The 14,297-nt window shown below is 37.5% G+C and overlaps 1 protein-coding gene across 7 annotated transcripts in view; it reads right to left on the reverse strand.

Annotated features, from left to right (window-relative positions):
• LOC126336369 (calcium-activated potassium channel slowpoke) overlaps positions 1–14,297 on the reverse strand; it is a 1,528,406-nt gene that overhangs the window by 159,132 nt on the left and 1,354,977 nt on the right. For 4 of the 7 annotated variants that reach the window (XM_049999994.1, XM_050000004.1, XM_049999988.1 and 1 more), the window contains one exon: positions 2,207–2,266. The exons of the other annotated variants lie outside the window; for them this stretch is intronic. In XM_049999994.1, the coding sequence (XP_049855951.1) occupies positions 2,207–2,266 (60 nt within the window). The remainder of the gene's footprint in view (positions 1–2,206; positions 2,267–14,297) is intronic. 7 annotated transcript variants of the gene reach the window in all.

Genomic DNA, 14,297 nt, shown 5'->3' on the forward strand with positions numbered 1-14,297 from the left:
ATAAAGACAGACTATAAATGAACTACTTTCTGAATATGATGTCAGTAAGAAGTTTAAATGCAAATTTGCAATTCTGTTCCAGAAAAACTTGCATGTGTGCTCAATTTTAGTGACAATGCAAATAGAAATAGAAGAAGTAGGAGACATAGGGGTTAATTTATATTTCTTCAGGTGTCATAGGATAAAATTAAAAAAAGATATGAAATAATTTTTCATTGATAAATAGTAAAGGAGAAGTAGTGATAAAAAATTTCTGAATTAATTTTTATTACAGGGTTATTTTTTATTTCTTGATGAATACTGCTACAAAGGATACTTAGGTTGAATATGATACGGATTGAAAGTATAAAGAAAGGTTTCAACAGTAAAACTGAAAATGAAATATACAAATATGTATTATGATACAGAAAAATGTGGTACTCACCATCTGAATACTATTACAGATTAAGCCCCTGTCAGAGCAAGTAGATTCTTCTTTGAGAGATAAGTAGAAAAAAGGAAGGAAGAAATACATATTGATAAGTATTAAAGGTAGTAAACTGTAAGATGGAGAGGAATCAAGATGGAAACACATGACGCAGGATATGAATATAATATATCCCCCCAATAACAGTTGCATCACCATTGTTGATTTTATGCCTGTAATGTTCCTGAATTTCATCTTATACAACTTCCTCAAAATAAATATACCATAATTTTGTCTTATGTTTTCAACATCATTTCAATAACTCATATTTATCTTTCAAACTTGCAGCTGTCTTATCTTTTTTTACTCCACTGTCATTACCTTCTACTGCATGTACTACTTCAGTTATTCACAACCTTACATATTTTTTATCTTTCAAAATAGTTGGTCGTAATACTTTTAGTCTATATCTTACAGTTATCATATTTTAGTCCTCCTATTGTGTCTGTGTTCTTTATATACCTTGACTTTACTTTTCTATTCATGAGTAACATAGCAGCCAATTGTCTATTAGCAAGCTACATCTTTATTCCATAACCTACACATTCAAATATATCCTGCAGTCACCTCAAGATAGAAGACTGTTTCTGAAAGCAACTTATCAACACCATTTACCTAATTTTTGGAAAGTTAGATGTCTGTCTACTTATATTTAGTTTTTTTTCCCTTTGTTTCACTTTATGAAGTGTACACTATCAGTGAGTAAAGTTCAGACAACATCTTTATTTTTTGTTACTGACAACGCTAACTCATCTGATTAGCATGAGCATTTATCTGACTTCATTATCAATTATGGAGTTGATGTGATAGCACCCAAATTTTTAGAAAAAGTTTACAAAATAAATGACCGTATGTGAGAACACTGCTTAGTGTAAAAATGTTTGATTAACTGTATATTTTTGAAATTATTAGTGTGTACAAAAATAGTAATTTCATATAATGTTGCATTGCTACGCTGAAGAAGAGAAGGAAACTACTCTACGAGCTATTTATTTTATAATTACTTCATATTCAAGATCCAATTTGTACAAATATTTGACACAACTATAATATTCTATACCAAAAAACAATAAATGGCACCCAAAACATGAGTATAATATCAATCAGAGCATTCTCTGTTAATATATCTGATTGCTAAGCTGAAGCACGCTGAGTTTATTCAAAATCTAAAGAAGAAAATAGCCTGTACGTGTGTAACATGAATTTTCTGCAAATTCAATTTTGAGATAAGCAGCACATATTCATTTTCTAATAAATTCCATGCAGCTACAACATTTCTGAGAATATTAATAACCATCATGGCAATTATGGCAACAGTGTTGCCAAATCAATACCATACCCTTGACTGCACTGCACTATTTGCCCTCCTTAAGCAATTAGATGGGAATTATCTCAAAGCCAGCAAAAACTGGTTATGCACTGAGATTTCACTCAACACCATGAAATTCTTTGATTTTTACATGTACCACTCACTCAGGCACACCACAATTAAGTACTGTAAAATAGGCATAACTAAATGAATTCAGCAACTTAACTCTAAAAGGAAGAATGCAACACAAACATGAACATTTACAAAGTAATGGAAACAATCATGCAAAATACATGCAGCTTGCTACACAAAGGGTCACTATTTCAACTGCCTGTTTTCTAGCGAATATAATGTGACTGAGATAGAGATATACTATGAGAAAATATGGAATATCTAACAGAAACAAGAAGAGTTAAGTGCTGAAAGCATACATGAGCTTTTTGACTTCATAGGCAAGATGATAGCCAGCATATGTCGAGTCCTCTTGAGGCCTGGAATAATATTAAAAATCACTATTGCCACAATTTTCTTTTTCAACAAAACTGAGATTGTCAGCGAGATAAGTATAGATAACAAAAACAAAGTGCTTACATAAGATTGAAATACAATAGAAATAGAAACAACAGTACATGTATACAGTAGGGAATACTATAGAAACTAAATAAATGACAGCATTTGAGTGAAAACATATTAATCACGGGTGGGCCTGGTTTATATTTTCTATTATTCTGACTCAGACATGTATATTGTAGCTGTTCTCAAAAACTAAAAGTATTATATGTTTTGAAGGTATCACTATGATTGTGATTGTGATAAATAAATGAAGAAAGCAGTGACAAATATAGTATATAATTTTAAATCATTAGGGTTGGAAATGTTTTTATCTTTTCTAAATTACGTTTAAATTTTGAATTTTACATTAGATGTCATGTTATATATAAAGTGACATTTTGAATTTTAATGGTGCCAAAAAAACAGAATAGTCCATGGAATTAAAATAACATGAATACGTTTGACGATCACACAAGTACCAATTCAAATTTAATGATTTTGCATTACTTTATCTCCACTGCATAAACTTGAAGCAATTCACATTTTCAGCTCACATTTCACAAATTCATGAAAGTGTTTGCATTAATTTTATTACATATTTGAAGAAACTTCTTTTTAGTGGAAAATGTCAAATTTTGTGCATGTTAACTTTTTTCTGTTCTTGATTAGTTCATGTAACTATTATATTCTATGAAAGCATCAGAAAAAACACCACCTACTTGGCATTCACTAAAACTAAAGCAAATAGAGAAAATGAATGTCAAAATGATTGTGTTTTTTTAAGTCCAACGAAATTTGTTTCTATTTTTTGTAACTGATAATTTTTATTATGTTTCCTATCATTATATTAGTTTTATGTTTTGAGATTACGCCTCTTTGGGTATATTTTAAAGTTATCTCCAATGTTTTCTTATTTGGATATATTTCAAAGATCATTGCATAGGTTCATACAAATACACTTTCAAAGAATGAATGTTTAATTGGTATACTTCATTCAATCTAGTGATATTTCACAAGTCTATATCTTGATGTATGTATGTGTACTCATACAATATAGACACCACCAATACTGGATCCATTTCACAATAGAATTTCCTGAGAACTGGAGACAATTTTTCAAGGGCAATTGCAGTAACATACCCCCACATCGTCTTTCTTCTAATTTCTAATCCATTAGTTATAAAGCTGGTCTTGTCAATCTGGAGTGTCTAGAAATTTTCACTACCTTCCTTCCACAACTCATCAGATAAAAGTTCACAATTATACACAAAAATGTACCACTTCCAGACTACAAGCTAAAAAAAACTTTATCTTAGTAAGCTATGTTTCTATTTATCACAGTCACAATTTCTAAAAATTTAGAATCTGTTCTTTAGAAGCCACCAGACACTGGAAGCTGTATTATATGCATGGCCTGTTAGTTTTCAATGCATTATAAGTCTATGAACAATAACTGAAGTGAGAATACTATTCAGAAATATATCAAAAGGTGATGATGTACAAAACAGTCGGTTACTGAACTTATTGGCTAGTAACTGCTAAGACGTATGTCTCATCCTTTTCTGGCTTACATTGGTATTCAGCTATTGAGTCATGAATTCCTTAATCAAAATATAGAAATGTTATGATGTAAGCATTTTGTAACAATACACTGTTTTTGAATTGCAGTCAGATGGAAAAATAGTTTTACTGGATTAGTATCTACGACATGTGACTTTACTTACTACATCTTCTGCATAGCAGGAATATGTAATATATTTCATCACATCCATGATATAAATAGTTACAACCATGACTGTGTTAGGGCAAAAAATTTGACATTAGTCACATTTCTTTTATTAATGCGCACTGCACATCTAACTCTGAAGGTTCATCTTCAAACGCTATTTAACATTTTGACATACTTTAATGTCAGTTTCTGGTCAAGTACTATCTTTTGAAGGGAATTATGGTGATATTTTGTGTATCAGTACCTTAACACACAAATTTTAATCACCATTAATGCAATTTTCTATGATATCTGTTTTTTTTCTGCATGTCATATGTGTATTGTTTATTGCAGATACCCTATACAGATATAAATGATATGAGTATGCCATGCCTGCCACTTAGCTGATATATGAATACCTATTCTTGATATTATTTGTGCAATTAACTTGAAGCCATTGTGTAAGGTCAAGAAAGCAGTTGTAACAAATGCATCTTTGTTAAAAAAGAAGACATTATCCCTTGTAGGCTATATTGTTCTTTATTAAAATCAAGCTATTACCTAACTTCAGGCATGAGCCTTTGTCAAGTATACTTGCAAAGTAATGTATTATATATCATGCTCATCACAGCTGACATTAACTAAAAGCATGATTTTGGTATGCAATATAATCTATTATATATCATGCTCATCATGTCTGACATTAACTTATAGCATGATTTTAATAAAGTACAATGCAGCATACTGTGAGCAATGTATTCTTTTATTAAACACTTAGAGGCTGTGGATCGCTATGGAAGGAAAACATATCTTTACTGCATTTGAAACTGAAAAATTATTACAGACTGCAAACAACAGCTTTACTTAGTTCAGAGATATATTTTTCAAGAATTTGTGTAGTTAAGGTTTACATATTTTGCATGTGCTATGACTGATGCAATTACAACAGCTATTAGATTATTTTTAAAACTGCAAGTATGCATGCCATTTTATTTTTAAATCTGCTATACAGTAAAGTATGCACTGTATACTTACTACTACATTTCCTATCACGCCTGCAATATTAAAACTAGCTATGTTACTACAGATTAAACTAACGGTCTTAAATTTTCCTGTGCCACAGTCAGGGAGCAGCATGTCCACTGATGTGACTGTAGTACACCACTAATGCACTGAACAGCTACTATTGCCATTATAAAACAACAGGAATCTGTGATGTAGATGTTGTTTTTATATAAACCAGAGTATCACTAAATGAGACAGTTTTCAGAGAAATAGAACACATCTTCCACACAGAATTTCACTATCAAGCTGTTAAAATTATAATTAACAGGGTTCAAAATGTATCTTCCCCAATGGATTAAGCTTATAATTCTAAAAGTGATAGCTAACAGACAGTAAGGAACTATTGCATAACTTCAGTAGCATTCTGACCAAAGTCCATTACATTGTGAAAAATGTTAACAAATTTCCTCTATCCTTGTATCATATATGCTACATCACTCCAAATAATATTTGTTCACAAAGTGAACTGTATTTTGGATGAACATCAACAGTGTCATATTTGATACACTATGTGGAAAAAATATATTAGTGATCTGTCATTTTCAAAATAGTCATTATGTGTCAAAAGGAATCATTAACAAGTGGTTTTTAGAGCAATAAAGCTTGACTTAATGAAAGACAGTTTATTATTACTGATTTAGCTTTATTTATTTTTACAATGGTTCTAAATGTCATTAATTACTCACTGAGTCAAATGATGCAAAAGTTGATTTTACACATAAAAATCATGCTTTCTTAGTTATTCTTAATTGATGAACTGGGTGTTAGTGACCACATTCTATTTTTATTTGCTCACTCTCAGTTACAGTAATGGTTTCTTGTTCTTAGAACATGTATGTCTAATTCAGTAATAATTATCATAGGATATGTTTGGAACAGGGACTCACTACATAATTTTTTGATTTCATCACTGCTGAAACATAGAATGAACGTAACAGTTCTGCACCTGAGAAATCGTAAAGGAAGCAAACAGTGTGATAGTATTTGTTTGAGACAGATATTGCCATTAATTAATATATAATAACAATCAAAGAAGAAATACTAGCATAGAGAATCCAGCAACTGAGGAAGAGGAACTTGGTAAAGGTGTAAAGGTGAACAAAATGAAGAGAAAGCTAATCTAATCTTTATAACCATTGCCTCAAACATACAAATATGAGATATTCTGAATGCACAATATTCTTCTCCCTTGCTTCAGAAAAAGTGTGTTTCATAGTTGCTATGACGGAAAAGTAAAATAGACTGTCAGAAAGTGAGCTTTCAACCAACAAGGCCTTTGTCAAAAATAAACACCACAGGCACACACACACACACACACACACACACACACACACACACACACACACACACACACACACACACACACACATGACTACAGTCTCTGGCTGTTGAGGCCACATTGCGAACAGCAGCACATGATGGAGGTGGAGGTAAGAAGGGGGCTGTGGTGGGAAGGGGAGGGATATCAGGGTAGGAGTGAGGGACGGTAAAGTACTGCTTGTGGCAGTGTACAGGGACAAAGTAAAGGGAGGATAGGGCATCTATGCGAATTCGGGAGGTTATATGAAGGGCTAATAGTACACATGCGGACCCTCTCGAAATATACTGGATGTCTCATTAAGGTCTTCACAGACCATAAGTACCCTACTAACCCCGAACAAAAACAGATCTCCCATGCCTTATCTCTCCAGTGACTCCCAACGTCCCACCGTCCAGCCACAGGTGAGCATTCCCCCATGACTCAGCACCACCAAGGACTGGAGCAACTGAATCACATTCTGTACCAAGACTTCAATTACCTAGCATTTTGCCCTGAAATGACAAATGTCCTACCCACTATCCTTCCTACCTGTCCCACAGTGGTATTCTGCTGCAAAGCATTCCTACACAACATCCTCGTCCATTCCTACACAACCCTTGCTCCAAACCACTTGCCCCATGGCTCATATACCTGTAACAGACCTGTCCCATAAATAATCCCACCACCACCTACTGCAGTCTGATCACAAGCATTACCTATCCTGTGTGGCTGGTCCCGGCGGAGTTTCGAGTCCTCCCTAGAGCATGGGTGTGTGTGTTTGTCTTTATAACAATTTAGGTTAAGTAGTGTGTAAGCGTAGGGACTGATGACCTTAGCAGTTAAGTCCATAAGATTTCACACACATTTGAACATTTTTCTGAACATTACCTATCCCATCAAAGGTACGGCAACATGTGAAACCAGTCATGTGATCTACAAGCTAAGCTGCAATCACTGTGCTGCATTCTACATGTGCATGACAACCAAGAAGCTGTCTGTCCATATGAATGACCACTGACAAACTGTGCCCAAGAAGCAGTTGGACCACCCAATTGTTGAGCACAGTGCTCAGCACAGCAATCTTCATTTTAATGACTGCTTTACAACCTGTACCATTTGGATCCTTACCATTACACCAGTTCTTCTGAACTCCCCAGGTGAGAACTCTCCCAGCAACATATCCTACATTCCCATACCCTCCTCCCCTCAAACTTCATTAGTCATTCTCCTTACCCACAGAACCCCTTTGCTGTTGGCATTCCAGCACTACACAGCCCTCTGTTCCACCAATGTACCCTCTGTCTATCTACTGCTCTTCTTTTTCACTACCTGCCCTCTGTCTAACCTCCTGAATGAACCTAGCTGCCCTACCCTCTCTCCACTTTGTCCCTGTATGCTCCCACGAGCTGTACTTTACCTTCCCCCACCCCTACCCTATTATCCCACCCCCTTTCCACACCAGTCTGCTCCTTACCCCCCACCACCCAGTTGCCTCTACCATCATGCAATGCTGTTTGCAACATGGCCTCAGCAGCCAGAGTCTGTGTGTGTGTGTGTGTGTTTGTTTGTTGTTTATTTTCTACGATGGCCTTGTTGGTTGAAAGCTCACTTTCTGATAGTTCTTTCGTTGTACCTATCTGCAACTCAGCATCTCCATTATACAGTGAGTAGCAACTATTGTTTTCATAATATTGTTAATTGTATCCTGGATTTGCCATTGTTTAAAACAGAGTAATATTTAATTTTTACCCATGTGTAATTTTGTCTCATTAGCAAGCTGCTATATCATATATTATGTATGGCCTGTAACTAGATGCCAGGATCGTAGAATAATTATTCATGAATATATTATCTCAGTGATTCTTTGTTTGATTTTGGTTTAAGAATTTTGCTTTGAGCATCTAGAGGGTATAACATCGGTTAAACTACTAAATATTAACTTTGAAACAGAAATGATGGAAAGTGCATAATGAGAATAGTAACATTAATGCTGACACATGATTGAAGAAGAAAAGGTAATAAGAAAGTAGCTTCTCATTTTTTCTTTATTTTCTCTTCATCGAAGCTCTTCATGCATTGACATACAATGTGTTGCTTGTTTTCCTTTTATGGGCAGCCTTTCACGTTTTACATTAGAAATTACAATATCTAGAACTAGGTCATATTTAGATGTGATGCTTGAAAGAGAAAATTAAAAGCTTGCAGGGATGAAGTTAAAAAGAAAATGAAGATCGGTACACACACTCAGTGATCAGTTAAATGTCCATAATAGATATGTATTAAAATTAATAATGATTGTGAATCTGAAGAAAAGTTTGGTGATTTAAAAGTTTAAAGTCAAACAATCGAAAATCCAGGGTGGAATGTAACAATATTAGAGAAGGAAAGTTGCTACTCACCATGTAGCAGAGATACTGAGTCATGATAGGCACAACAAAAAGATTCACACAATTATAGTTTTCAGCCATTAAGGCCTTTGTCAGCAATAGACATTCATACACACACGCACACACACATTCATGCAAATGCCACTTGCACACATGTCTGCAGTCTCAGATAACTGAAACCACACTGCAAGCAGCAGCACCAGTGCATGATGGGAGTGGAAACTGGGTGGGGGTAAGGAGGAGGTTCGGGCAGGGAGGGGAAGGGATAGTATGGTGAGGGTGGTAGACAGTGAAGTGCTGCAGTTTAGACGGATGGCAGGGGAGAAGGTGGAGAGGGGCCCATGGCCTTACTGCTATTGAACACTACCTTTCCAGACAACCTATTGATTTGAAAACAGCAACCTCCTTTCTAGTCGCAATGACCAGATATATCGTCACCCACAATTACTTCTCCTTTAAAGGCATTACCTATAAACAAATCCAGGGTATGGCTACGGGCACTCGTATGGCACCTTCATATGCCAACCTATTCATGGGCCATCTAAAGGAATCCTTCCTAAAACCCAAGAATCCTTAACCCCTCACCTGATTCAGATTCATTGATGACATCCTTGCTATCTGGATTGAAGGTGAGGACGCCCTATGCACATTCCTCCAGAACCTCAACAACTTATCCCCCATTTGCTTCACCTTGTCCTACTCAACCCAACAAGCCACCTTCCTAGATGTTGACCTCCACCTCTGCGATGACTACATCAGTACCTCCAGCCATATCAGACCTACTAACCACCAGCAAGAACTCCACTTCAACAGCTGCCACCCATTCCATACCAAGAAGTCCCTTCCATACAGTCTAGCCACCCATGGTCGTCGGTCCTGCAGTGACGAGCAGTCACTCTCCAAATATACCGAGGGTCTTACTGAAGCCTTCACTGACCGAATTATCCTCCCAACCTTGTGCAAAAACAAATCTCCCGTGCTTTATCTTTCCAGTTTCCCACCACCTCCCAAAGACCCACAATCCAGCCACAGAGGAGCATTCCCCTTGTAACTCAGTACCATCTGAGACTGCAGCAACTGATTTATATTCTCTGCCAGGGTTTTGATTACCTCTCGTCGTGCCCTGAAATGAGAAATATCCTGCCCACTGTTCTTCCTACCCCTATTTCAGTGGTATTTTGCTGTCCACTGAACCTTAACAATATACTCTTCCATCTTTACACAACCCCTGCTTCCAGTCCCTTACCTCATGGCTCATACCCCTGTAATAGACGTAGATGCAAGACCTGTCCCATACATCCTCCTACCACCACCTACTGCAGTCCGGTCACTAACACCACATATCCCATCACAGGCAGGGCTACCTATGAAACCAGTCATGTGATTCACAAGCTAAGCTGTAACCACTGCGCTGCATTGGGCATGACAACCAACAAGCTGTCTGTCCACATGAATGGCCACTGACAAACTGTGTCCAAAAAACAAGTAGACTACCCTGTTGCTGAACACACTGTCAAACATGATATCCCTCATCTCAATGACGGGCTTCACTGCCTGTGCAATTTGGATCCTTCCCACCAACACCAGCTTTTCTGAACTGTGCAGGTGGGAACTTCCCCTGCAATACATCCTACATTCCCATAACCCTCCTGGTCTCAACCTTCATTAGTCAGTGTCCTCATCCATCCAGCCCCCTCCCTGTACCCATTCCAGCACTACACAGCTGTCATTTCACCGACACAGCCAGTTTTTTAATTTATTTTTATTTCTGTCCTTTCCACTACTACCCCCCCCCCCCCCTCTCCCCACCCCACCTTCTGTCCTGTCCCCCATCTAAACTGCAGCACTGCCACCCCCACCATAATATCCATCCTCCTCCCCACCCAAGCCTCCTCCTTACCCCCACCAGTCGCCACTCCATCATGCACTGGTGCTGCTGCTCGCAGTGTGGTTTCAATTGTCTGATACTGCAGACATGTGTGCAAGTTGCATTTGCATGAATGTGTGTGCGCGTCTGTGTATGTGTGTCTATTGCTGACAAAGGCCTTAATGGCCGAAAGCTATAATTATGTGAATCTTTTTGTAGTGCCTATCACGACTCAGCATCTCCATTATACGGTGAGTAGCAACTTTCCTTCTCTAATATTGTTAAAAGTTGAAAGTGTAAGTCAATAAAGGTGCAAAAATGAAATGAGGAAAGATTTTGACAATTTACAAGTTCATAGAGGACATGATGCCATGGATGTGCATCCTGGTGATGCACAATTTTAATACAGACCACCAGCAAAAGACACTGATTCATCACCAATGGATTGTTCTTCACAACTTCAAGATAATCAGCAAAATGCACCTTTTAGAACTGATAAAAGATTATTCCAAGATAAAACTTCATGAGAAACTAAACAAAAAATTATAAATAGCAGGCCACACAAGCCTCAAGGTTCTTTCACTAGTGATGCTTAGGCCAAAAGATCATTTGGATGCGATTATCATTATAACTATACTAAAACACATCAGAAAACAACTCCACTGTTTAAAATGTAGTATATCACATAGTTTGCTAGTTATTTGGAGATGGAGAAAATACAAGATATAATGTACAAATTAATGAGTGGTAAGATCTAAGCATGAAAAGAAGAGTGTGTGAAATCTGCACTACACATTAAATGTATGTATTATTTACAGCACATGGAAACAAGGAAAGACTATTAACACACTTTTTGATGAAGGGCATGACCAAGTGAATACTATAATTTCTAGAACACGGGATACAACAAGGACATTAGCTTTATGTCAAACTTTCTTCTGTGGCCACCACAAATTTGAAGTATGGAAAAAGAGTGGCAGTTTCTCAAATACAATAGACCACCTCTGCAGATCTGATCATCTTCTGGGTGCGTTACATCTATCAAATGAAAAAAATTAAAACAAAATATCTAAGCCCACAAATTCAAAATAAGATGATACAACTGTTAAATGATTCTACACTGAAGAGCCAAAGATACTGGTACACTTACCTAATTACATGTAGGGCACCAATGAGCACACAGAAGTGCCGCAACACAACTTGGCATGGACTTGACTAATGTCTGAAGTAGTGCTGGATGGAACTGACACCATGAATCCTGCAGGGCTGTCCATAAATCCATAAGAGTACAAAGGGGTGGAAATCTCTTCTGAACAGCACGCTGCAAGGCATACCAGATACGCTCAACTATGTTTGTTTCTTGGGAATTTGGTGGCCAGCAGAAGTGTTTAAACTCAGAAGAATGTTCCTAGAGCCACTCTGTAGCAATTCAAGATGTGTGGGATATTACATTATTCTGCTGGAATTGCCCTAGTCTGGCAGAATGCAAAATGGACATGAATGGATGCAGGTGATCAGACAGGATGCTTACAAAGAAGTCACCTGTCATAGTGATATCTAGACATATGAGGGGTCCGATATCAATCCAATTGCACATTCCCCACACCATTACAGAGCCTCCACCAGGTTGAACAGTCCCCTGCTGACTTACAGGATCCATGGATTCATGAGGTTGTCTCCATACCTGTACACTCCCATCCACTCGACAGAATTTGAAGCGAAACTTGTCCAACCACGTGACATGTTTCCAGTCGCCAGCAGCCAAATGTTGGTGTTGATAGGCTCAAGCAAGGCATAAGGCTTTGTGTCATGCAGGCATCAAGGGTACATGAGTGGGCCTCTGGTTCTGAAACTCCATGTCAATGATGTTCACTGAATGTTTCACACACTGGCACTTGTTGATGGCCCAGCACTGAAATCTGCTGCAATTTGCAGATGGGTTAAACTTCTGCCACAATGAACGGTTTTATTCAGTCGTCACTGGTCCCATTGTTGCAGCATCTTTTTCTGGTCGCAGTGATGTCAGAGATTTGATGTTTTACTAGATTCCAGATACTCGCGCTACACTCATGAAATGGTCATATGGGAAAATTCCCACTTCATTGTACCTTGCAGAGTCTGTGTCCCATCACTCGAGTGTAGACTGGAACACCACATTCAAATTCACTTAAATCTTTGCATTGTAGCAGCAGTAACTGATCTAGCAACTGCACCAGACACTTGTTATCTTATATAGGCACTGCCGACTACAGAGACGTGTTCTGCCTGTTTATACACTGATGTGCCAGAGAAACTGGTTTAGGCATGGTTATTCAAATACAGAGACATGTAACATAATCAGGGGACTGTTCAAGATGATGGAGGCTCTGTAGCGGCGTGGGACATGCGCATTTGGAGTGACATGGGTCTCCTGATATGTCTAGAAATGACTCTGACAGGTAACACATACATAAGCAACCTGCCTGACCACCTGCATCCATTCATATCTGTTGTGCATTCCAACGGACTTGGGCAAAGCCAGCAGACACCCAACACATCCAGAATTGCTACAGAGTGGCTCCAGGAACACTCTTGTGAGTTTAAACACTTCCACTGGCCACCCAAGACTTTAACATTATTGAGCATATCTGGGATGCCTTACAATGTGCTCTTTGGAAGAGGTGTCCACCCCCTCATACTCATATGGATGTATGCACAGCCCTGCAGGATTCATGGTGTCAGTTCCCTCCAGCACTACTTCAGACATTAGTTTAATCCATGCCAGGTTGTGTTGCAGCACTCCTGCGTGCTCGCAGGAACCCTACATGATATTAGGCAGGTGTACCAGTTTCTTTGGCTCTTTTAGACTGGACTATTGGTGAAATTAAAAGGCAGTCATTCTTTTCACTGGTTGTAGACGCAACCCATGATGTACTGAGAAAGGAAAAACTTAGCGCTGATGTAAGGTATTTGTACTTAGATTTAAACAAACCATTTAAAAAGGAGTGCAGTTGTGCAGTTGTAGTTCATTTCTTAAACATGTTGTTTTATTCTAACTGTAGAAAATGTTAGAAGGTCTTTTACTGCTGTTATGGAGTATGACAATAAGTACTCAATCTGTGTTAATGCTTAGAATCAAACTATTAAAGTCTGTATAGCTAAACTAAACAACCAAAAACTGAAGGGAAGAGGATATAAAAAGTAAACTAATAATAGCACGAAAAGATCTGCTAAAAAAAGAGAAATTTGTTAAAATGAAATATAAATGAAAGTGTTAGGAAGTCTTTACTGAAAATATTAGTCTGTACTGTAGCCTTGTATGGAAGTGTAATGTGGTTGATAAACAGTAGAAACAAGAGGCAACTAGAAGCTTTTGAAATGGGCTGTTACAGGAGACTGCTGAAGATTAGACAGGTACATCAAGTAACAGAATTAATTGGGAAGAAAAGAGTATTAGGACACAACTTGACTAAAAAAAAAATAGAGTGTTTGAGAAACATTCTGAGAATTAATAATTTGATAAAGAAGGGAAGTGCGATGGATAAGAAATTTAAATGGTGACCACAGCTTGATTACAGTAAGCAGATAGAAATGGATGTTGGTCCCAGTAAATATGCAGGGATGAAGATGCTTTAACAGAATAGGATAGATATATGAAACCTGT

This window comes from Schistocerca gregaria, chromosome 1 (assembly GCF_023897955.1).
Source record: "Schistocerca gregaria isolate iqSchGreg1 chromosome 1, iqSchGreg1.2, whole genome shotgun sequence".
In the NCBI taxonomy this organism is placed as follows: domain Eukaryota; kingdom Metazoa; phylum Arthropoda; class Insecta; order Orthoptera; family Acrididae; genus Schistocerca; species Schistocerca gregaria.